Source organism: Vigna angularis, chromosome 4 (assembly GCF_016808095.1).
Source record: "Vigna angularis cultivar LongXiaoDou No.4 chromosome 4, ASM1680809v1, whole genome shotgun sequence".
In the NCBI taxonomy this organism is placed as follows: Eukaryota; Viridiplantae; Streptophyta; class Magnoliopsida; order Fabales; family Fabaceae; genus Vigna; species Vigna angularis.
In genome coordinates, this window is record NC_068973.1 from 1,680,412 (window position 1) to 1,705,349 (window position 24,938).

The 24,938-nt window shown below is 34.2% G+C and overlaps 5 protein-coding genes across 10 annotated transcripts; 3 read left to right on the plus strand and 2 right to left on the minus strand.

Annotated features, from left to right (window-relative positions):
* Positions 1-706: 706 nt before the first annotated feature.
* LOC108321143 (uncharacterized) lies at positions 707-4,655 on the plus strand. Its single transcript, XM_017552804.2, has 8 exons — positions 707-967; positions 1,061-1,210; positions 2,428-2,604; positions 2,890-2,981; positions 3,061-3,125; positions 3,270-3,372; positions 4,184-4,294; positions 4,367-4,655. The coding sequence occupies exons 1-8, from the start codon at positions 850-852 to the stop codon at positions 4,496-4,498; spliced, it is 948 nt and encodes a 315-aa protein (XP_017408293.1). The 5' UTR covers positions 707-849; the 3' UTR covers positions 4,499-4,655.
* A 150-nt stretch (positions 4,656-4,805) lies between these two features.
* Positions 4,806-8,802, plus strand: LOC108321040 (uncharacterized). 2 transcript variants are annotated; one of them, XM_017552675.2, is made up of 8 exons: positions 4,806-5,878; positions 5,988-6,137; positions 6,318-6,497; positions 7,370-7,461; positions 7,543-7,607; positions 7,711-7,813; positions 8,131-8,241; positions 8,322-8,802. In XM_017552675.2, the coding sequence occupies exons 1-8, from the start codon at positions 5,761-5,763 to the stop codon at positions 8,451-8,453; spliced, it is 951 nt and encodes a 316-aa protein (XP_017408164.1). In that variant the 5' UTR covers positions 4,806-5,760; the 3' UTR covers positions 8,454-8,802. The 2 variants fall into 2 exon arrangements, with proteins under 2 accessions (XP_017408164.1, XP_017408165.1); XM_017552676.2 differs by lacking the exon at positions 8,322-8,802 and having other exon boundaries at positions 7,711-7,910.
* Positions 8,803-9,942: 1,140 nt separating this feature from the next.
* LOC108321134 (cationic amino acid transporter 5) lies at positions 9,943-11,897 on the plus strand. Its single transcript, XM_017552790.2, has one exon. It carries the CDS (start codon positions 10,039-10,041, stop codon positions 11,806-11,808), a length of 1,770 nt encoding a protein of 589 aa, XP_017408279.1. The 5' UTR covers positions 9,943-10,038; the 3' UTR covers positions 11,809-11,897.
* On the minus strand, positions 11,348-15,476 carry LOC108321133 (pentatricopeptide repeat-containing protein At4g20090). 5 transcript variants are annotated; one of them, XM_017552788.2, is made up of 3 exons: positions 13,758-15,476; positions 12,697-12,908; positions 11,348-11,859 (listed from the first exon to the last, which is right to left on the minus strand). In XM_017552788.2, exons 1-2 carry the CDS (start codon positions 15,315-15,317, stop codon positions 12,885-12,887), a joined length of 1,584 nt encoding a protein of 527 aa, XP_017408277.1. In that variant the 5' UTR covers positions 15,318-15,476; the 3' UTR covers positions 11,348-11,859; positions 12,697-12,884. The 5 variants fall into 5 exon arrangements, with proteins under 5 accessions (XP_017408277.1, XP_017408276.1, XP_052732734.1 ...); XM_017552787.2 differs by having other exon boundaries at positions 13,374-15,476; XM_052876774.1 differs by having other exon boundaries at positions 12,991-15,475.
* Positions 15,477-16,549: 1,073 nt separating this feature from the next.
* Positions 16,550-19,153, minus strand: LOC108321093 (cationic amino acid transporter 5). Its single transcript, XM_017552737.2, has one exon. The coding sequence runs from the start codon at positions 18,523-18,525 to the stop codon at positions 16,768-16,770; it is 1,758 nt and encodes a 585-aa protein (XP_017408226.1). The 5' UTR covers positions 18,526-19,153; the 3' UTR covers positions 16,550-16,767.
* Positions 19,154-24,938: the final 5,785 nt, after the last annotated feature.

Here is a 24,938-nt window from a genome sequence, read left to right on the forward strand (position 1 = left end):
TAACTTATAAATAAAATATAATTATTCATAATTAAATTGTGATTAAACAGATATTAATAAAAAATTATTCTGAAATCTATATATACAAATTTACATTTACTGTACTATTAGTTTCTAACGGTTAGAGTTGCCTTTGATATCCAAGTATATTCTACAAGTATTTTTCGAACACTTTAGCTAAGCGGTTAGACCTAAAACTTTTCAGACTTCAAACCATTAATCTCGACCTTCCACTCAAAAATAAATCCTAAGAGTGAATTTTATTTTATCTTTCATAAACTATTGATTTTTTATTTTATTCTATAAATGCTATTTAAATAATATTTAAGTACATTAAGTATATAAGAGAGTGAACGATGCTAAGCAAATAGATACAAATATTCATATTTACTAATTGTTAATTAAATTGGGGATCAACAACTCTTTTTGTTTCATGTCGTGAACTGGCCCAACAACTCTTTTTGTTTCTTATTATGAAGTTTTTTTAGTCTAATGTTTTCAATTTATCATTACCATACCATAAAGCAAAACAAACTATTATACTTGAAAGATAATGATATACAAATACTTAATTTTTCATTTAGCACTCTTTCAATATTAATAAAATAACATTTTTACTTTAAAATATAAAATAATTTAAAATAAATTTATTAAAAAAATATAAGTATTAATTTTTTATGAAGTACTTGTGTAAAAGTTTCCAACTTCAGATTAGTCTAGTTCTGCAAGGAAAACGTGGGTGGGTGGGTGTGTGTGCTAGAAATGTCTCATGCGTTGTTGTTATGTCCGGTGAGAGTTGTATAAAGGTAGTTCCTTTGTGATGGTGACACTGTGAGAGCATCAGGGAAAATGGAGTCTGAATTGTTGGCACCAACAATTCCAGCAGCCAAAGTTTCAAGCCTCTTCATATACCCAATCAAGTCATGCCGTGGAATTTCTGTTTCCCATGCTCCCCTTACTCCCACTGGTAACTCTTCTTTCTCTCCTTGTTTCTGCCTGAATCAACATACACAAAACTTTACTAATATTATTCATATTATATTGTTATGTTGTGTGACAGGACTTAGATGGGATCGGCAATGGGTGGTGGTGAATTCCAAAGGGAGGGCATGCACCCAAAGAGTTGATCCAAAGCTTGCTTTGGTTGAGGTTCAACTGCCGCCAGATGCACTTGCTGAGGACTATCAACCTACGAACAATTCCTACATGGGTAACTTCTTCACAACATGTGATGATTTTCTGGTTCTTTATTTATTTCAAATTAGATGGACTGATATGCCGGTGGCATCTATGTTTTCATTTACAAAGAAGAATAAAAAAAGTATTTTATGAATGATGAATGAGGAATGATGGAAATTAGAACTAGCTAGAGGATTAGATACTTTAAAGGGAGTGATGTTCTCTCCTTCAAAAAATTGGAAGTTAGGCTATCTACTGAACTTGTCTTTATAGAAATTATTTTCATTTAACTTCTTTAAAAGTTAAGATGGATAAGGATAAGTTGATTTTTGCTTATGGAGATGCTCAATGCATTTTACCTTCATATTTTCTTATCTTATAAATGCTTTTGGAGACGTTTACCAAGTAGATTTTGACTATAATTTGATACTGATACATACCCAATAGTTAGACTGGCAGTACTGGTCTCTGTGGTTTTGATTGAAAAATCGTACCCTTATGGTCCGGGTTTGGATGCTGGTAAGGTTAAATAGAATGGACAGAACAGTTAGTTAGGGGAGTTGGTCAAAGAAATATATGGGTTTATGTTTCAGTCATAATAGAATTAAGAACATATTAGGATTAATTCAACCGCCAAAAACTTATATCTCAAGGGTGTACTTTGTTCATATTCTTGGCTAATTTGGGATATGTCTTTGGTGATCACTCCTCCTCCTCCCCCCTCTCCCCTCGTGTGTTGAATCTTCCTTAGAGACAATCATGCTTTGTTGCTTGGTTCTTAAGTTCACCTTTTTGGCCTTCTTTTCCTTTTGGTCTCCATGTTATTATCCTTTACATATAATTTCTTATCCTTTGCTTTGGTATCTGTCTCTTCTTTCTGTATGACTCCTGGCATCAATTTGTTGAATTGTTGTCTCGTGACCATCTGAAACTGTTGCATTTTTCAACAGACACTTTTTTAATCCAATTTTTACTTAAGAACGTTGTACCTGTCGATCAAATTGTAGCATTCTGAAATGGTTGAGACAACAAGGATACCATGACATCAACCCTCCTATACTTAGTTAATAAATTCACTTTTTGTTGATTCCTCATTTGACAAATGCTTTCCCTGTGTTCTTTATTTTGAAAAACAAAGTTGCAGTAGTTGAATTGATGATGGACTTTGCCTTTCACATTCTTCATTATCATGATTGTTTTAATATATTTTAGTGTATAAATATTAATGCTGCTACCTTCACATTACAGTGTTGAAAGCTCCTGGGATGGAATCTCTCAAAATTTGTTTGAGTAAACAGCATGAAGTAACAGAAGCTATCACAGTCTGGGAATGGACTGGATCTGCCTGGGATGAAGGAATAGAAGCCTCACGGTGGTTTTCAGATTATTTAGGAAAACCCTGTCAACTGGTCCGCTTCAATGCTGGTAGGTCATTGAAACTATGAAACCTTAAATATTAAGATAATAAGCACAAAATTGTCAAGAAGGGTATGTTACCTTAGACATGTAATGAATTGGTAGAGAACTATAACCGTTTAAGGAATATACCTGCAACGTTACTTGAAAGAACTATTAACTTGCATTGCGTTGATTCATTAAGATGAATACATATTACATTGTCTGGAGAAAGAAAGATGATCAATCAAGCATAACTCACAGAAAGAAAGAAAAACCCATTAATATGAACCTCTTCAATGTTTCCAAATGAAGCTTCGGAAGTTAGACGAGTGGATCCTAATTACGTTGGGGGACAACATCGAACCTATTTCTCTGATGGTTATCCATTCTTACTTTTATCTCAGGTCAGTCCAGTGTAGAAATGAAGTTTTATTTCACTTAAACTCTGATTTTCTACTTAGTATTGCCATTTATGATTTTCAGGAATCATTAGATGCACTAAATGAGCTTCTACAAGAACCCATACCTATTAATCGTTTCAGACCCAAGTATTGATTTTTCAATTTCTATTGTTTTAGTTCTGCAATTGCATTGTTCATAAATTTGTTGCTAATTTATACCTGAAAGTACTGTTTTATCTAAATGGATTATTAGATCACATAATTGAGTTTTTTTGCTCCTTCATGATGCAGTATCCTTGTTGAAGGTTGTGACCCATATTCTGAGGACTTGTGGACTGAGATAAAAATAAGTGGGTTTTCATTTCAGGGAGTCAAGCTGTGCTCCCGTTGTAAGGTGAAGAGTTTTTTTATAATTTCCCACCTATCTTGTGGTCATTGGAACATTTATCTGGTGACTTGTGTTAACAACTTTAGTTTCTAACATGTACCACTATAATAAGCATTCATTAGCCTCTGTGTGATGTAGAGAGCTAGGATTGTGTGTTATGTGCCTTTTATTAGATAAAGAAGCAAGGAATGAATATCACTTTCAATTAGGGCTCAGTTGCTGTTATCACCAGCTTTATATCATTCTAAAACAGACATGACTTTATAGAACTTCATAATTTTTTAATATGTATGTAATTCCTCTTGTCCCTTTGATTAATACCCAGGATCATATACATATCATTAATTGGGTTAGTTTCTATTATGTTCATTAATTAAGGAGGACAGGACTTGGGTATATCTTTTTATAATTTTAGGATGAGATGCAAGGATGTTATGGGTTTATTGGAGCAAAGGATGGTATCTCTCCTCTCCCTGGCCCTGAATTTAATGAGCTTCCTTCTAGCACCTTTTTTTTCCCTTACTCTGATGCTTTACATTTATCATTGGTTGTACACCCACATCTCTCATCAGGCCTTAAGTTTAGATCTTGTTTGAATAAACTTTTTTTGTATGTTTTTTCTAAAAGAAGAAAATAAAAAAAATACGTTGATTTTCTCTATAAAGTAAAATGAATTTAATTAAGTGCATAAGTTGATTCTAGTGTAAAAGTGGAGCTTAATTCATTTTACCAGAAACCTTAGATTTTGAATGGATAATGTCGCATTTACCTTCTATTTCTTAGTTTGGTTGTGTTTGACTTGCATGATTATGGTCAGGTACCCACAATCAATCAGGAGACTGGGATATCTGGATCTGAGCCAACTGAGACTCTTATGAAAACTAGGTCTGGCAAAGTCCTTAGACCAGATGCAAAAAATAAAAACAAGGTGAGGCACTTAGTCACCAAGCTTTCATTGAGTATTCCTTATGTTTTATTGACATGTTTACTGCTTATGCAGGTATACTTTGGTCAGAATATAGTATGGAACTGGATGGATTCTTCTGCTAAAGGGAGTGGAAAAATCATTCGAGTTGGAGATCCTGTTTATGTTCTTAGAAAGGTCTCTTCTGCAGCCGAAGCAGCTGCCTGAACTGTGTACGTAGAATCTGCAGGATTCTAATACCAGCAATTAAAGTGCTGCAATTACAAACTTTATAAAACATTAGCCTATTAAATTTCCACCATTCTTATAAAATATAATATACACTTTAGTTTTGTATGTCTAATTCAATAAATATCTTTGTATCTGTGTTTGTTTCCATATTCCTGAAAATCAAATTAACTTTTAAAATTAAAGTTTGATGCTATGGAGAAAAATATCCTGGAATGTAATTTACGGAAATGTTTTCTTTTTCATTGTTCCGGAGCTACATATGGTGTATTCTGCCTCATCTTAAGTGAATTACTTATTGTGCTTCTTTCAATTTTCTTATTTCAAAGTATATGTCTGTGTTACTATATTTTTCTTGAGTTATTATAACTATTATTCTCTTTATATATTAATTTTATTAGGAATATAGTTGAAAAAAATGTTATCCTAAAATTTCAAAAATAACATAAAAGAAGAGATTTTTTTACTAAAAAACTAACGATCGAAAAGGAACGGAAATGGTATGTTAGTAGTTACTGTAAGTAGTTGATATTTAAATTCTTCAATGAAAGTTTGGGATTTAATTTTTAATTTATGTATGAAATCAGGATGATATGCATAATTAACTTCCAAGTCAGTGGAATGAGTGACAGAAATATTAGTTAAATATTAAGTATAATTTTCAATACTTTCTAGAAAAAAAAAAGTATAATTAGTTCTTTTAATTATTAGTTTAAAGTTTTGTTTACATTTAGAAAAAGCTATATCACTTTGATCATTTTACTAAATTCGGTAATCATTTTCAGAAAAAAAAATTAACCTCTAAAGAAAACTGTTTTTTTCTGTCATATTATCTTATCTATAATGTGATGTCGTGTCAGGATAACTGTGTACTTCTAGGAGAGCTGGCTGTTCCTGTGGAGTTCTAAAGATATTTTAGATTGCTTGGTTGGAAGTCACAAATGAACTGAGATGTACGAAAATGTGAAAAAACCATGCAACGAGTTTAAAACTGTCTCATTCAATCATAAATAAACATGTAACTTTGTCAGTAAATTTTATATTTTTGATGTTTACAGTTACGCGCCTTTCTTAATTTGAGTTTTATTTTTAGTGACGTTAGTTCAAACAAACATAGTGAAAAACTTGATTTCACCTACTAATTATATCCAAAAGTAATGAGTTTGGATTCTGTTTGATGGTGAATGCTGCTATAATAAGAGTAACCTGTTGAGAGTGGTGAGTTACTTAGAAGAGGAAGAATGGGTGGTGGAGCATCAACAACACCAACACCTTCAGCCAAAGTATCAGCCATCTTCATATACCCAATTAAATCATGCCGCGGAATTTCTGTTTCCCATGCTCCACTCATTCATACTGGTAAGAAATCTTTCTTTCTTTCCTTTTTTCTCACAACAATTTTCTTTCTTTCTCTGTTTATGGTGTAGTGTATACACAGGTTTACTAGTAGTTTTGAGTTGTGTGACAGGATTTCGATGGGATCGACAATGGATGGTGGTGAATCCTCATGGAAGGATGTACACTCAAAGAGTTGAACCAAAGCTTGCTTTGGTTGAGGTTGAACTGCCATCTGAGGCCTTTCTTGAAAACTGGGAACCAACTCAAGAATCCTATATGGGTATATTGCATTTTCCAAAACCATAGCATAATAAATAGTAAACATCATCAGCTTATGGTCTTAAATCAGTTTTTACATAGCACGTATTCGTATTGTTGAAAAAAGATTGGAATTTCATATTCTTCATAATGATGGTTGTTTTCTTCCTAGTTTAATGTTAAGTGCCACTTGATATTACAGTGGTGAAAGCACCTGGGATGCAAGCTCTCAAAGTTTGTTTGAGTAAACAAGAGCAGGAAGTAGCAGATGCTGTCACAGTATGGGAATGGACTGGATCTGCCTGGGATGAGGGAGCCGAAGCATCTCAGTGGTTCTCAGATTATTTAGGAAAATCCTGTCAACTGGTCCGCTTCAACTCTGGTAGGTTTTTGAAAGTATGAAACCTTAGAGAATAAGATAAGAAGAAGAACAAAAATGTTTAGAGTGGTGTACTTTAGGCACGTAATTAATTGTTAAAGGAGTAAAGCTTTTTTCAGAACACATGCAATGATTCATTACAATGAGTGCACATTAATTGTCTGGAACTCTTTTAGTTGATAGCATCCATAGAAACAAAACCTATAATGTTGTGAATTAGAGGGCTGGCCAGTTTTAAGACCCGTTTCTTGCTGTGTTGTCTCTCTCATTTTGCTTTGAATGAGAATGCCGGTCAGCCTTGTTATCTTGAACAAGTCACCCAACAGACAAGATACAGATTTCATATACTATCCATTGAAAGTTTCCTTTTGGCCTATGAAAGTTTCATATACTACAGATTTCATATCCATTGTGTTTATGCTTAATATATTTGAAACTTAGGATGATTCTAGAAGTCAATGAGAGACTATGTTTGATGTTTTAAGTAGGATAGTAGTTTTTCAAATAAATCTGTTGTTTTATTTATATATTACTGTTATTTTATGCTATGTTAAATGTATGCAATAATATAACATGAACCAAACTACAATGTTTTCCCGTTGCATGCCATGTGAACCCAATGTCGTATCAGTGCTTTGAATGGCCTTAATAGTTATGATAACAGTCCAATGTTATATTTCCAAACTGTAACCAAAGAATCTTAACAAGCCTTGGAGAGCTGAAGGAGAAAGAAACAGACACGAGACCTGCATTACGCCTGAATTATCTTGTGCAGCAAAGTTGGCTTGAGAACCAAATTACTTCCAGTAGTAATATACAGAGTTTGAGGTGTTTACTTTGAGATTAACATATTTATTTAATGTTTCCAAATGCAGCTTCTGAAGTTAGAAAAGTGGATCCTGATTATGTCAAGGGACAACATGATACCTTATTTACTGATGGTTATCCATTCTTACTAGCATCTCAGGTCATTCTAGCTGGGAATGAAGTTTATATTTTACTTATTTACTGAATCTTTTACTCAGTATTTGTCATTTATCACTTTCAGGAATCCTTGAATGCACTAAACGAGCATCTGAAGGAGCCCATTTCTATTAATCGGTTTAGACCCAAGTATTGATTTTTCGATGTGTTTTTGTTTACTCCTGAATTGTATTGTTTCCTAATATTTGTTATTAACTCACACAATTGAGTTTTTGGGTGTTTCATTGTGCAGTATCCTCGTTGAAGGGTGTGAACCATTTTCTGAGGACATATGGACAGAAATCAAGATAAGCAAGTTTTCATTTTTTGGTGTCAAACTCTGCTACCGTTGTAAGGTACTTTATAATGTCCCACCCATTATGCGCCTCAAGAACATGGAGCACATGACTTACCCTGACATTGTCCATCTATGACTCATCTACTCACTACTCTGTAATGCTTTTCTAACTTAGATATCTATCACATGGATTTGACTCTTCTAAAGTGAGCAAACATTTAAAGTTGGGGGGCATACAAATGTTGATTTGAATTGAAGTGCCCCGTTCACTTTAGAGGAGCTAGATTCTAAAATGCACATGCCAATCTAATTTTCCCTGTAATTTCTTAGTTTTCTTGTTTATCCAACTGGCTTGATTGATTGTTGTATGAACAGATGCCTACAATCAATCAAGGGACCGGAATAGCAGGGCCTGAACCAAATGAAATTCTCATGAAAACTAGGTCTGGAGAAATCATAAGGCCAAATGATAAAAATAAAAAAAGGGTAAGACCTTGAGTCATCAAGCTTTCAATAAAGCTATTTTTGTTTAATGATGTGAAATGACATGTGAACTGCTTCTGTAGGTTTACTTTGGTCAGTATATGACCTGGAACTGGACAGAATTTTCAGCTGAAAGAAGTGGTAAAATCATTGAAGTGGGGGGTCCTGTTTATGTTCTTCGGAAGGTCTCTTCTTCAGCTGAAGCAGCTGCTTGAACTGCGTATGTGGAATCTATATCGATGCTATATGAGAAATTAAAGAGCTCCAATGACATAAAAATGATCAACCATAGTACCAACTCCATGCGTAGTTGTAACTGGATATACAAATAAATGCAAGCTGGGGCCTGTGATAAGGCTTGTGCAATGAATAAAGAGGTTGTATTTTTCTATTTCAATTATGGTAAGTGGTGCCAAAGATAATTGCACGCACAATCTGGTTGAAATGTGATTGGTTACTGAGTAGTTTCATGAATCCACCCGTGTATTCTATCAAGAAAACAGCTAAAATGTCTCCAAAAATATCCATCGAATGAATTGGCAGCAGTGTTTATTCGTTGATGAATGAGTGGATTTTATTGTTTAACCATCCAATAAAATATTATTGAAAATGTTAAATTATGTTCGATTTTTCATTTTAGTTTTTTTAATTAAGTTTAAATATTCAGTAGAAGTTTAATTAAGTTTCTTCATACTCATAAGTCAAGTTGTCCCTTCCTTTTTAGCAACAAGTTGATTGGGTAGATTAAAAGAAATTAACAGATTGAAAACAGTACGTTAATAGAACAAAAAGTTTTAACAGAGTCAAAAAAAATTTTACACTATTGAGACTTCATTTAGTATGAATTACAAAAGGTTGCAAAAGAAATAAGTGTAATTTCCCATGCATTATAGATTGAAGTACTTGCAAGTACTAAGCACTTATTTGTTCTGAAGATGGTATAGTATAGCGCCACTTAATCACTGCACTTGTCTAAAACTCTTAATTTTGTCTGTCCAAAATAGTAATGTTTTCCAAGTTAATCCTAAAAGGTAAATGTGTTAAGCTATCTAACCATGAAAGGATTTAGTGGTCTATGCTATGATGGTGTTGACTAGCAATCCTAAAAGGTAAATTAGAGTAAACTGATTTTTGTTATAAGCTAAAATGCATCTGAAGTTTTAAAAATCTTGAATAAAATCGTTTTATTAAAGTTAAAAACATAAACAAATTTCAATTTATGAATTCTTTTTATCATCAATGAAAAGAAGTTTATCCATCCAAAATTTATGTGCTGATCTAATATCAAATGCTCATTCCCATGGTTCAACAAGTATTAGATATCAGATATACCGCCTAAAAGAGAATTTTTGTACTATTCCAATGCCAAGAACTCGTTCCGAGATCCACTTATTAGACATACTTGATAATAGAGCTTGATTTTGGTAAGATTTGTATTTTACAATTTAAAATTACGCCTACTACTACTTTCAAAATAATAGTTACAAAAAAAAAAATTAACATTTTTAATTTTATAAATATGTAACACCCTCTTTTATATCATGTAATGATGCCCCTTGTAGACGTCTATACGTCAAAGATACTTATGTTTGTTTTCCTCTAAAGTCCTCGGCTCTCGAAAAGCTCAAGAAAGAAGCAATATTTTATGTGGCTTGAAGAGACAATGATGAGGAGTGAAATTTCCACAAAAAACTGACAAAAGGAAGGGCTTAATATACTTCTATATATATACTTATGCTTGTTTTCCTCCTCAGTTCATTTAAATCTACTCATTAGTTCAGAAAAGAAGCAATATTTTGAATGTCTACTGGCAGAAGAGACAACGATGAGGCCGAACATCAAAGAGGATATTGGAGATGGAGCAAACAAGATTTCTTGCCAGAGGAGTCCTTCCAAAGCTGGAACAACTACGTTTCTGCCCTCTCACACACATGGATAAGGTTCAAGGATCGTCTCTTCAGCAGATCAGATGATGCCACTGAGACAGAAGAACTCAAGAAACAAAGTGAACATGACATGAAACGTTGCCTCAACTGGTGGGATCTCACATGGATAGGTTTTGGTTCAGTGATTGGAGCAGGAATCTTTGTGCTCACTGGTCAAGAAGCTCATGACCATGCTGGAGCAGCAATTGTTTTATCCTATGTTGCCTCAGGCTTCTCAGCAATGCTTTCGGTTTTCTGCTACACTGAGTTTGCCGTAGAAGTTCCATCAGCAGGAGGGTCATTTGCTTATCTGAGAGTTGAATTAGGAGACTTTGTTGCTTTCATAACAGCTGGCAACATTCTTCTTGGAAGTGTTATTGCTAGTGCAGCAGTGGCCAGATCATGGACTTCTTACTTCACAAACCTTTTGAACCGTCCAGAGAATTCCCTGCGCATTAAAACAAATCTCAAAGAGGAGTACTTGTTGGACCCTATAGCTTCTGGGGTTCTGGTGATTGCTTCAGTGATCACAATAATCAGCACAAGAAGAACTTCATTTCTCAATTGGATAGCTTCTGCCATTAACACTGCTGTTATTATATTTGTGATTGTTGCCGGGTTTATTCATGCAGACACATCAAATTTGTCACCCTTTTTACCTTATGGGGCTAAGGGGGTGTTTCAAGCTGCAGCAATTATTTATTTTGCATACGGAGGATTTGACAATATTGCAACCATGGCTGAGGAAACTAAGAAGCCATCAAGGGACATTCCTATAGGTTTGGTTGGGTCAATGTTCATGATCACAGTGATTTATTGCCTGATGGCACTCTCGCTGAGTATGATGCAGAAATACACAGCAATAGACACTGGTGCTGCATTCTCAGTTGCATTTCAGCATGTGGGGATGAAGTTCGCAAAGTATGTGGTGGCTTTTGGAGCCCTGACGGGAATGACTACAGTGCTTCTGGTGGGGAGATTGGCACAGGCACGTTATATTACTCACATTGCACGATGCCACATGATCCCACCATGGTTTGCACTTGTGCACCATAAGACCAGAACCCCAATAAATGCTACATTGTTGATCACCATTGTAAGTGCCATCATAGCTTTTTTCACAGGCTTGAAGGTGCTGTCAAGCTTGATATCTGTGAGCACACTCTTCGTCTTCATGATGATATCTATTGCCCTTCTGGTGAGGAGGTACTACGTCAGAGGGGCCACACCGAGGGAGAACCTGTTAAAGCTAGTTATCTTCTTGGGGCTTATCATTGCTTCTTCAATGGGAATTTCAGCCTACTGGGGGCTGAGGCCTAATGGTTGGTTTGGATACACTGTGACTGTTCCTGTTTGGTTCTTGGCAACTCTAGGGATGTCATTGTTTTTGACTCAGCAGAGGGTGCCAAGAGTTTGGGGGGTTCCACTTGTCCCATGGTTGCCATCTTTGTCAATTGCAACAAATGTGTTCCTGATGGGGACTTTGGAGTACGAAGCCTTCATAAGATTTGGAGCGTGCACAGTGGTAATGCTGATCTACTATTTTCTCTTTGGTCTCCATGCAACTTATGATATGGCTCACCAACAAGAAAAGCTGCAATCAAAAGTTGATCACAGAGAAACCATCAAGAATGAAGGGCCATAGACATTGCGTATTTGTTTTGAGCATTTTGAATTAGATTTCCCTTACGCATACCTGTTCCACAATTTACATGAAATTATTCATGCCAGTAACCCTTGAATAGTTGAATAAAAAAATGCAGGTCATATTACTCAACAAGAATAGAAGAATTGAATAAATAAAGAAGAATCATGTTTCAATTCATTCGTACTTGCACAGTGTATTTTCTCTAAAGGTTATCCAATGCAAGGTGCAACATGGGAAATAAACAATTCTACAGAAATAGCTGAAAATAGATAAAGGTTTTTTAATAAAAGTGTTTACTATTTCAATATTCAACATTTCAGCTCACACACGGTTAACATCACTAATAAATGTTTTCCTCGCATCATAAACAAATTGCCAACATTTGATACCAAATATATCACAGCCCAAAAACGGTTGCACTTTGGACAAATTACTATATTTACTGAAAGACTCAGAAAGAATGCTTCAATAGCATACATAGTTCTCTCAAAAGCTTCGCATACCACTATCAAATTCATCATACCAATTACCAGAGAATACTTTTGACAGAGTACACTGTACTGTGGAAAAAACTGAAGGCTATAATCAGCTAAGAAAGCTTTTAGAAATCAAGAATGAATTACCAAAACAAAAGTTGCGTATTACTCATTATACAACAAGAGTAGAGAACGTTTAAGAAAATTAACATACGCATGAAATGACCAGATAAACAACAATTGTTGATATACTTTGACTATTGGTTTCATTCCTCACAGCCCCACAACTTTTTCTCACTCAATCATCATCTACGACTTGTGATACTATGGAACTATCGTATTTTTATAGACCAAGCATCCTAGACCAATTTGAAAAAAAAAAAAATAGCAAGGAAAACAAGTAGCTTACATAGAAAGATAATTCTGGGTCCTATAGACAACCATTATCAAAACATGAGTCTTTCATTCTGTTCCTTTGCACGTAAGACAACAAAATACGAACTCTGCATTCTGCACATGCCCACAAAAGAAAATTGCACTTCTGTGTGTTGGCATCCAGCAGCTAATTAGTTCAACTGTTAATCGTATCATTGACTTTCATTTGCCTTCTACAAACGCAATCTGCAATATAGTTCCATATTCAACACAATTGTTTAGTGGCTAAATTTACTGATAGCATTTTAAGATGTTGTGACATGCTTACACAGCCAATGACTTCAACAGAGCCCTGTACAAATACATCAGTCAAAATATGGTGCATTAAAAAATAGATCATAGCCAATTGGATAGTGGAACATTTTAAGCTTTCAGGACAATGATCCCCATTGTAAGTTTTAAAATATTAATATTTTAAACATCTGAAGTGGTTAAGTGATATTATAATCACTTGTCACCTGTTTGGTTCACACCAACATCTGCACACAGGCCAAATGACTATAGGATAGCAGAAAAGTCGGTATTTGAAGTGTATAACAGCATCCGGCTATATGAAAGTTCAAGGCGTTTGGCTTGAGGACCTCAATCAAGCTCCCTGTATCCAAAGTTCCTATGATCCAAGGAAAATTGTAATTGAACAACATATCTTACCAGATTTCAGTAACTTAGCTTGCTCCAACATTCACTGATGACTTTTCGAACACTTTTAGGTTTGCAGAGCTGTTTAACAATCATTGCCCACGTAGAAGCTTTAGGCAGCAAAAATTTATGCAGCATCACTTCGATAATTTTGGAAGCACCTATTGTTCTCTGTTTCTTAACTAGCCTTACTACAAGCTCATCTAGAAACTCCCTACCATCTTGAGGTGGATTCACATTTTCTCTTAAAGTTTTCAAGAATACGTCGCACGTAATAAAATCAGGATCACAACCTTGATCTAGCATAATATTTAGAATATCAATGGCTCGAGAGATGTTATTATGCATGCAAAAAGCATTTAAAATTATGTTATACGTTATCACATCCGGCTGTACCTCCGGCCCCTGACAAAGCATCTGATTGAAAAGTTTCACGCCCTGTTCCATTAAGTTAGCATTACATAAGCCATGAATCATTGAACTGTAAGCCACAACATCTAATTTAATTCCTCTACTCAGCATTTGCTTCCACACCATTAAAGCCTCCACAATCTTCCCATCCTTGCACAAGCCATTAATGAGTATACTGTAACAAACCTCATTATGATTACAATTATCGGTTGCCATCTCTTTCCAAACAAGAATTGCTTTATGGCTAATGCCTGCTTCAAAATAACCCCTCATTAGGGAACTGTAAGTGAAGGAATTGGGCAAGTAACCTTTACTCTTCATTTCAGATAAGATATCCCTTGCTTCATCTAGCTTCCCTTCTCGGCAAAGCCCATCAATAAGAGCACTATAAACAACAGTATTTGGTTTACATCCCTTTCCAACCATTTCCTTCCACAACCGCATTGCATGATTGAATTTTCCCTCCTTGCACAGGCCGCTGATAAGGGACGAGTACACATACTCGTTCCCACGACGGCCTCTCTCTTCCAAGGAGACCAAAACACGAGCTCCATCAGAGGCTCTACCTTGTTTAACAAACCCATTAATAAGTGTTCCAAAAGTAACATCATTAGGCACACACTTACTCATCACCATCTTATTCAACATACTCACCGCCTTCTCCAACTTTCCCTTTAGGCACAAGCCATGAACAAGTGCATTATAGGTCACTTCATTCGGGACACAACCCTTGAGAAACATATTATCAACAAGCTTAGCCGCACGTGCCAAGTCACCATTCTTGCACAATGCACTGATCAACACATTAAACGCCACGGGGTTAGGGAAGGTGCCCTCAACTTGCATTTCATCCAACAGCGAAACCGCCTCGTCGATTCTACCCTCCTGACACAACCCATGCATCAAGGTCGAATACGTGTATGCATCGGGGGCACAATTCCGCAGTGGAATCTCTCTAAAAACCTCAATTGCTTGATCAACCAAACCAAGCCTACACATGGCCTTAATGACCAAGTTAAAAGTGAGTGCATTTGAGTGTATGTTAAAACTCTTGGATGCAACAACATGTGAGTAAAACTCCAAGGCACGATTGAAAAGACCCTCTTGAATAACCACATTGAGAACCGAATTGAATGATTTCACAGTTTGTTTACACTGAAACTCACCCCCCATTCTGAAGAACAAGTCCACAGCTTTCTCAGGCAAATGGGCCTTCCCATAAGCTTTGAACATAACAATGAAATTCTTCTCTACAAAAGCCCTTCTTTCGCGCTTCATTTGATCAAGGACCTCTTCCAGGGACCCAAAATCGAGGGCTGAGGCGTGGTTCTGAATGAGGGAATAGAAAGACAAATCACCCAATTTGTAAGAACCCATTTTGGTACCTGATTTGAAGATTTTAGCCGAAGGGTGAGGCTGAGGTCCATGGGGAGAGGAAGAGTGAAAGGGGAATGTTAGGGTTAGGGAGAAATAGCTATGGAGTGTTCTTGGAAGAGAGTGTTTGAGAAGGTTTGTTGTGGAGCACTTGGGCAGAGCATGGATCATTCCAAAAAGGTGGGGTTTTGATTTAATGGACAGTGTCAGTGAGTTGAGTTCAGAGTTTTGAGAACGTTAATGTCGTCTTGTCGGAGATGGAGGCGATTGTCTTCTTCAGTTCTTGCATTTTCATGAAGACGTTGAGGGAGCAAGAGCAAACCATGTATTAAATTTAAGACCTAAGTATAATTTAAAAAAAAAACATTAAACTGTGTTGATTTGCCATAGTAAAAGTATATATTATGTATAAAATCCTATATTTTAAAAATGAAAATTATTTAATTATATAATAAAATTAACTTTTTAAATCGTAAAAATTTTAAATGGAATAAAATTATTAGAGAAACTCATTATACTGAGTTGAATAATGAATATAATTAAATTGAGTCTTGTTTATGTTGTTGATTTTTGTGAACCAGTTCAATTCCAGTACAATTTTAGTTGATTGATTAATTAAAATTTAAAACAAAAAAAATGAACTATTTTAAATATAATTACATTTTATTTAATATTTCTTTTCCGAACGTGATAAAAGAATCTCTCGATTTAAACGGTGGTGATTATGTAATACTGTTATGTTTGCTTGCGTTTGCGCAGCGTTAAACAAATACAAATTAATAATTGAATATTTAAAAATAATTATGTAAAGAGAGATTAATTATTTTTTTTCCTATTAGGTTAAGTGTTGGTGTGTCACTTACGTATTTACATACATTGTCCAAATCTTTTTAGGCATAGATATCTTAGGAACAATCAAAGATATAACTATTTTAACAAAATAAATTAAAGATGGTTACGATTTTATTCTACTTCAAGAATTAATTTTATATTTTTTGTATTAAAAATTTATGTAAATGCTTTTGGATATATTATATCTTTTAGAAATAAAAATGTTACACTTTTTTTTTCAGATAAACAAGTCATTTAACAACTGTGAATAAATAAGGACTTTTCTTAAAACAGTTTTGATCTTTTATTTAAAAACTTTGTTTTGTTGATATTTGATATTTTAATTTCGGTTAAATAATTTTTTAGTCTATAAATTTTAATGTAAAATAAATTTTGATATGAATTAATTTTTAAATTTTAAAAATAAATAAATATATTTTTTAATTCAATTATATATATTACCTTTTTATATATATAACACATCAATAATATTTAAATTATTTATATTATTTGGCATATTTAATTCAAATTCTAATCCATAATACTCACACAAAAATGTAATACTATGAAAATAAAAAAAACTATACTAATTTATTTTTAAAATATACTCAATTTTAATTTCATCACTACCAACACATTAAAAATATTTTTCACCCTTAGAGTATTTTTACAGGATTGTCTTGTCAGATAGAAAATAAACATTTTACAAATGATTATGTTTCCAACAGTGTCAATCCAGTACCAAATCTGATTCAGAAGAGAAACAGACAAGGATACACGGACCTTCATTCTAGATGGTTTCTGTGTGGTCGACTTTTGATTTCAGCATTTGTTGTTGGTGAGCCATATCATAAGTTGCATGGAGACCAAAGAGAAAATAGTATATCAGCATTACCACTGTGCACACTCCAAATCTTATGAATGCATCATACTCCAAAGATCCCATCAGGAACACATTTGTTGCTATTGACAAAGATGGCAACCATGGCACAAATGGAACTCCCCAAACTTTTGGCACCCTTTGCTGAGTCAAAAACAGTGACATACCAAGTGTTCCCAAGAACCAAACAGGAACAGTCACAGTGTATCCTACCCAACCATTAGGCTTCAGCCCCCAGAATGCTGAAATTCCCATTGAGGATCCAATAATGATCACCAAGAACATAACTAGCTTTACAAGATTCTCTCTTGATGTCACCCCTCTCACATAGTACCTCCTAACCAAAAGGGCTGCAGATATCATCATGAACACAAAGAGTGTGCTCACAGATATCAAGCTTGACAAGACATCCAAACCTGTGAAAAAGGCTATGATGGCACTTGCAACAGTGATCAAGAGTGTAGCATTTATAGGGGTTCCTGTCTTAGGGTGCACGAGAGCAAACCATGGTGGGATCATGTGGCACCTTGCAATATGAGTAATATAACGTGCCTGTGACAATCTAGCCACCAGAAGCACTGTGGTCATCCCCTTCAATGCACCAAATGCAACCACATACTTTGCCCACTTCATTCCCACGCTCTGAAATGCAATTGAGAAAGCGGCTCCAGTGTCTATTTCTGTGTACTTCTGCATCATGCTCAGTGAGAGTGCCATCAAGCAATAAATCACCGTGATCATGGACATTGACCCCAACAAACCTATTGGAATGTCCCTTGATGGTTTCTTGGTTTCTTCAGCCATGGTTGCAATACTGTCAAACCCTCCATATGCAAAGTAAATAATTGCTGCAGCCTGAAACACTCCCTTAGCGCCGTAAGGTAAAAAGGGTGACAAGTTTGATGTGTCTGCATGAAGAAACCCTGCAATAATCACAAATATAATAACAGCGGTGTTGATGGCAGAAGCTATCCAATTGAGGAATGAAGTTTTTCTTGTGCTGATTATTGTGATCACTGAAGCAATCACCAGAACCCCAGAAGCTATAGGGTCCAACAAGTTGTACCCCTCTTTGAGATTTGTTTTAATGCGCAATGAATTCTTTGGACGGTTCAAAAGGTTTGTGAAGTAAGAAGTCCATGATCTGGCCACTGCTGCACTTCCAATAACACTTTCAAGAAGAATGTTTCCAGCTGTTATGAAAGCAACAAAGTCTCCTAATTCAACTCTCAGATAAGCAAACGACCCTCCTGCTGATGGAACTTCTACGGCAAACTCAGTGTAGCAGAAAACAGAAAGCATTGCTGAGAAGCCTGAGGCAACATAGGATAAAACAATTGCTGCTCCAGCATGGTCATGAGCCTCTTGACCAGTGAGCACAAAGATTCCTGCTCCAATCACTGCACCAAAACCGAACCATATGAGATCCCACCAGTTGAGGCAACGTTTCATGTCATGCTCACTTTGTTTCTTGAGCTCTTCTGTCTCGGTGGCATCATCTGATCTGCTGAAGAGACGATCCTTGAACCTTAGCCATGTTTGTGAGAGCGCAGAAACGTAGTTGTTCCAGCTTTGGAAGGACTCCTCTGGCAAGAAATCTTGTTTGCTCCATCTCCAATACCCTCTTTGAGGTTCGGCCTCATCATTTTCTCTTGTTCTAGTAGACATTCAAAATATTGCTTCTTTTCTGAAGCTATTGAGTAGATTTGAGTGAAGGATTGAGGAGGAAAACAAGCATAAACAGATATTTAGAAGTATGGGATTGAGTCCTTCCAAATGTCTTAAATTCTTGTCAGTTTGTGTGGAAATTTCACTCCTCATCAATTGTCTTTTAGTGTACATTAAATAGAAGAAGGGCCACATCACATGATATATAAGAGGCTGATCTACCCTGCCCTTAAGAAGACATCATGCTGAAGTTTACGTATAACATTTGGAAACGCAACTTGCATATTTGAAAGAGTAAATTCTATCAGAAAAATAAAAAACTGAAGTTGTTTCAGAAATAGCTTGAAAGTGTAGAGATTTTCTTACCCTTATGTAATTGACACAAACATGTGAGACTTTTTGAACAGATAAAGACAAACATGTCCAACAAGTATGTAAATTGCTTCCCAATAATTGAAATAGATCATGTAATAGGTTTCAAAGTTATACTCTTATTTGATACAACTGAACTTACTGAGAGTAAAAGCGTCAGCATACTAAAGCTATGTTGGAATTCTCGCCACGTTGTTATCAAATTAGCAATTAAGGCACGATGTCTTTGGAAAAAACAATGAAGTTGTCAGATTATGCCGACTAACATGAAGATTCCATGATTTATCCCATAGACTAATTGACATGCTACATACATAAACTGATATGGAAATTCTGTTGATTCTTTTCTTATCACTGAATTATCAATCACTGTCCATTGCACAGTGTAGCTTACTAGTTGTAAGGTTGCACAAGTCAACACCATCAAAAGATAAACCTATCCCTTCCATTTCCATGTGCATTATTGGATAAATTGTGTTGTTATTTCTTCACACTGGATACAAGTGGTGTTTGCTTTATGAAAATCACGAGATTTTGCCATGGAAAATGAATACCCGCGGATTTGCTGGTTGAATTTTAATTTTGCAAGTTAGATTGTGAATAGACACTATCTAGTATCTAATCCGATCAGTTGTTATCTTTAAACTTATAGAATAATAGAAAATAGAAGGAATATTTAAACTATTTTTTAAGTCGTAGACTCTGAATTAATATTAAACTATCTTAATACACACTTTTCACCCATACATACGGTGTTAAGAATTTTAAGCCAAGATTAAATTATTTGTTCAAACTAGAAATTGTATAAGACAATACTTAAAGCTCTGTTTACTTGGAGAGAGTGAGTTGATGGATTTAAGGGGATTTGAAGGTAAATTTTTTGTAGTTTATTTGAGTGGATTTGGATGTAAGTGAGAATGGATTTGGAAGTAAAATTTTTAAAAATTAGTGTAAGATTTGATTGATGTGACAGATAAAAAAATTGTTTAATTAGTAGAAATTAAATGTTATCAAAATATCTCTAGTTATTAAAGTAATATAAAATAATAATTTTTAATATTATATATAATTGTAAAAATTACTATAAGAAGAAAAGAAAAATAAAAAATAATTTTAACATGAAAATTAATTCTTATTATTATTATTATTATATTTTTATTATTATTACTATTATTTAGTATTATTATATGTTTATTAATATATTAATGTCAGAACCATTAAAACCCACTAAAAACCCCTGCATAGTGGATTACAAGTGTCAAGGAAGGGATGTCTGAAAATCAGATAATGGAAGACAAGTGTGTGATGCAGATTGGACGTTCGGTTTTGACGGTAGGAGTAAAACTCTCAGTTTTCAAAAGTTCACGCCACTTCTACATGCACCCTTCTTTTCCAAAGTTCTGAACTTTCATTTTCTCCTCCTTATCTCTAGATTTCTTCATCTTCTCTCTAAGAAATCTTACTCTTTTCTTCTTCCGATCATCAAACAGACCACACCTGAGCACTTCCGGCGTCGAGGGCGTTTGTTTGAACCGATCAGTTTTCGATTTCGAGCTGGTAAGTTCATCTCTCCCTCAACCGTGTGTTTTCTGTCGCATGCAAACCCAGATTTTTGGTTGCATGGGTGTATCCTCTCATTCTGAGTATTTCTGGTCTTGTGTTTGATTTAGTTTCTTAAAGCGTGACTGTAGAACGCTAAGGTCTCTGGTAGAGGTGAACCATATTATGCATCTGTGAGCGTTCGACTACTCTTAGAGGTAAGGGAAGCTTATTTAATTTAATTTTATTCTTACTTGGAATGATGACATGTTTGTGTGAATATTGGATGAATATGAAGTATGATTGTTACTATGTTTTGATTGTATAAGTGTATGAAGATAAATGCTGAGGAATGTATTAATGAGAGTATGAATTCTAAGTCTATATTTCTATGTGAAAATTGATGTTTGTCACTGAAGGTCATTGACCGTTCGGTTTTCTTGTGGACTCGGTTGGAACTGGATTCTTTCATTTGGAGAGAATTCTAGTTGAGGACGAGCGTTTTCGTTTTGTAATATTTGTACATTAGCGTTCGACCAAGGGTAGTCCTTCCTTGGTCTTTGGTTATAAACTTCAGTATATCTATATGTATTTGTATATTTCGTTCGTTCTTGAACACTAGTTAAATGATATCTTATATTTATTAAGCCTTTATTCTATAATTTTAGTAGTGCTCGGTCTTACACCAAGTACTCATACTAAGTGGTGCTCGGTCTTAAACCAAGCGCTCGACCTTGATTCCTTAAACTAATTTTTAAAATAAGAGAATTCGGCCAAACCCAATAGCGTTCGGTCTCTACAGTGCTCGGTATTCGACTAGCATTCGTTTCCTTGATATTAAGCTCATAAATAAGCTAAGTATTTATAGCGGTCGGTTTCTTCATATATTTCCGCAATTATTATTATTTGATGTTCTACAGTATCAGTTTCTATGGTGTTCGGCATAGAGTCTTAGTACTCGGCCTAGGCTTATTGGCGTTCAGTCTAAACTCTCATGTGTCAGTTCATTAAATTGGCTCACCTTGTAAATAACGTTCGATTCTATTAGTCTTTGAGAGGTATTATTATAATTGGTCTCTTTCACAACCCCGTTAGTAACTCTCTTGATCTTGATCTGTTTCGGAACTGGAGACATCTCGGTCTCACTCCAAGTGTTCGGTCTCGTTCGGGGTTGAAGATTAACGTTTGGTATTCGGTATCCTATGTGATCTGCATTGAAATTGGTTCGGTTTGAGGTTTGAAAATGAAAGATGATGAAATATGATGTGGATGAAATGAGTATGAATATGAAAGAGTATTCCGGGGAGGAATATCTCATGAATGAATATTGAAATGGTAAAGTATGAATGTGGATAAAGCTTAGCTGGCGGTTCATCCTGATATTCCGTGATTACTCGTTTCTCACGTCGAGAAGGGTAAGTCATGTGTGGGAATGGCAGGAGGTCCTAGTCCTTATGGTTAATTTGGATGGAACGGACTAAACTCGGGTGGCAGCTGTTGAGAGTATCCCAGTTACTACATCACCCGGGTGCACGAACGTCGTAGCTACACAGAATTCATACAGTCCGGACAGTTAGAGTCTAGTATTAGGCTTTGCATGAAAGAGTTAATGATTTATCTTGTTTAGTTGATTGTGTGAAATATATGTTGATACTTGAATTAAATTACATAAGCTTACCTTATTTACTGTCTTGTCCGTTTTGTACGTTCGGTTGTTGTCCTTCTGTTGCAATGATCATCCGTGTGGATGTGAGCAGAAGGAGAAGAGTTGCTGGAAGAACCGCTGGAAGAAGGAAACTTGGTGGAGGTAGAAGTTAAGACCGAACAGTAGAAACGTTCGGTCAATCGATGGTGCTACCGAACAATAGGAACGTTCGGACTTTTGTTGTTTCTTTTCTTTTGACAGACCGATCGATATAGGTTATTGTTGTAAGTCGTTCGGTCTAGTTGGATCTTTTGTACAGTTTACTACCCGTCCTTTTGTAAGGCCGTTCGGCCGAATTCATACTGAATCTCTTTTGACGAACTGAGCTGTAATATTATTGTATGTGATTATCCTATTATATGGTTTTACATTGTATTTTTGGGATGTTACAATTCACATAGCAAATCTCTCCAATATCACACCTCTCTCAAATAAATATTTTGTTTTCATATACCGAGGTTGGATGCTTTTTCAATTGTTTTTTGAATAAAATGTTTAAAGGGGTAAAAAAAGAATTTCACTCCAATCTCCCTCAAATCCCATGCTATTATCGCAGATGGAGAAAATGCTTCATCCTGCAAATCGTTGCTCTTCCATCCTTTCCAATTCGTTAATGTGAACACAATTTTAACTCCAAATCCGTCTGTCCTAATATGCGTAAACAATTTCATCCATGAATGTGAACACAGCCTTAATAAAATGATTCATTATTTAGAATATAATAGGTACATTGACAATTATAATATAAGAAGGTTGATATTTGACTAAAACAAAAATAACCTCGATCACCTTTTTAATATATGTTATTAGAACTTTATTTAATTTCCTTGCATATAGTTTTAATTTTATAAAAAAATACAATTAAAAGATACAATTAATCTTGTATAACAATTTAAATTTCTCCTATATTTAAATTTTGATAATTAAATAATATTTGATATATTTTTAAATAAAAACCTTTTTCATATTATTAGTTCAATCTAATATACTTTAATACATATATAATAACATTATCTATGTTAAATATCTTTTTTATGGTAATTAGATGTTTAGTAATTATTTTTTTTAACATAATATTTTCACTTTTAAAACACAATAGTAACAAAACTTTTTTTTAGTTAAGTAATTAATACTTCAACAGTAATTAATACTTTTAAAAACTTTGTACGAATTTATACTTTTCAATACAATTCTTTAAAGTATTGGAAAACGATCACTAATATAAATGTTCATCACCTAATATCAGTGCATAATCAAAGGGGAGAGGGCTACTTTCCAGCTTGCTGACTTTAATAATGTTAAGTCAACAACACTTCAAAATACCACTTCTTCCTGTAGAATACATCGGAATTATTTAATACCATTAATCGAAATTCACTAATAATATTATGACTCAAAATAATATTTTTAATATTAAATTTATTTTTAATGTCGAATCTTTATGTGAAATTATTAAAATTTATTCTTTACATATTATGTAGACAATATGGATGAATTTTTCTTCTTTTCCTCTACATATTGCATCACATTTACCTTATACGTTACAAGATTGTGTGGATCAATTTTTATTTATTTTTTTAATTAAATATGTTTTTGAGTTTTTTGGTGACGAAGGTGAAGAACTTCGAGATTCGACTATAGGAGACGGCGTGGGAAGAAAGGGGCAACTCACGATCACGACGGAGGAGTTCGAGGTGGCGCCGGAGGTGGATGTGGTAGAGTCGGAAGGAGAGGGAGGGAGAGAAACCGAGAAAAAAGATTGACTAGTGTCAGAAAAAAAATGACATGACATACTACTATTAGCCTCCTGAGCTTAACGTCGTTGGTTTTGGAAGACGGAAAACTATGGTTTCCTTAAATAGAAGGACTAAAATGTAGTTTAGTTTGAAAGAATTACTAAAAACAAATTTGTTTGATAGTTTAGGGACTAAAAACATATTTAACTTCTTTTTACATATATTACATCACATTTACTTTATGCATCAACAAATAATATTAAAATTTGTATTTTTTTTAATCACCAATAATACTAATCTCCTTTTTCTCTCTTTTACAAAGAAAGAAATGTATGGTAATTTTGATAATGACTTTGGAAGGTCGAGACTATTCGTCTCTCCTAACTAATATAGATATTTGGAACCTAATTAATAAATCAGTCTTATATTTCATTGAATCTTTATTTTTATATAAAAAAAATTCAATGTGTTCTATTTTATTAAATTGATTTGAATATCGGTTTGAAAATGTCACATCAAAATTTTATCATCTTCTATCTTAAAATCTTTTCAATTTTGACATAACTTCTTCTAAATAAAAAATAACTAAAATTTAGACACATTTTAAAAAAATAAAAACTCAATCGAGTCTTTTAAAAAAATAGAAACTCAATTAAATAAAAAAACATAAAACTAAAACAAAATAAAAACTTAAATATAAAGATCAAATTATTAATTGAATTTTTAATTATTTATAACCTAATACCAATATAATTGAATTATTTTATTTTATATAATTTATCATGAATAAGTATAATGTTTCTTTTTTTTTTTTTTCTTTTTTCCTAAATTTTATATCATTCATTATTAGTAACAACAGTTTATATTAAAAGTGAAAATTAAACAACACCATTTGATATTAACTTATAATAAACTGTTTCATTTTATTTAAATTTTTTTAATTTATTCGTTGTAAACGAAGAAAGAAATTAAAACATACTTTTTTATTGGTTACGTTAATCTTAATAATTTTTTTTAAATAATCTCTTCTTTTTTTCTGTTTTTTTTTTAAATGGGGAAAC

Excerpts from the sequence above, each read along its gene's own strand:
- LOC108321040 (XM_017552675.2), top strand. The coding sequence starts at position 5,761 with ATGGGTGGTGGAGCATCAACAACACCAACACCTTCAGCCAAAGTATCA. Across the intron at positions 6,138-6,317 it reads AACTCAAGAATCCTATATGG|TGGTGAAAGCACCTGGGATG; the intron begins GTATATTGCATT and ends TTGATATTACAG. Across the intron at positions 7,608-7,710 it reads ATTAATCGGTTTAGACCCAA|TATCCTCGTTGAAGGGTGTG; the intron begins GTATTGATTTTT and ends TTCATTGTGCAG.
- LOC108321093 (XM_017552737.2), bottom strand. The coding sequence starts at position 18,525 with ATGTCTACTAGAACAAGAGAAAATGATGAGGCCGAACCTCAAAGAGGG.
- LOC108321134 (XM_017552790.2), top strand. The coding sequence starts at position 10,039 with ATGTCTACTGGCAGAAGAGACAACGATGAGGCCGAACATCAAAGAGGA.
- LOC108321133 (XM_017552787.2), bottom strand. The coding sequence starts at position 15,317 with ATGATCCATGCTCTGCCCAAGTGCTCCACAACAAACCTTCTCAAACAC.
- LOC108321143 (XM_017552804.2), top strand. The coding sequence starts at position 850 with ATGGAGTCTGAATTGTTGGCACCAACAATTCCAGCAGCCAAAGTTTCA. Across the intron at positions 1,211-2,427 it reads TACGAACAATTCCTACATGG|TGTTGAAAGCTCCTGGGATG; the intron begins GTAACTTCTTCA and ends TTCACATTACAG. Across the intron at positions 3,126-3,269 it reads ATTAATCGTTTCAGACCCAA|TATCCTTGTTGAAGGTTGTG; the intron begins GTATTGATTTTT and ends TTCATGATGCAG.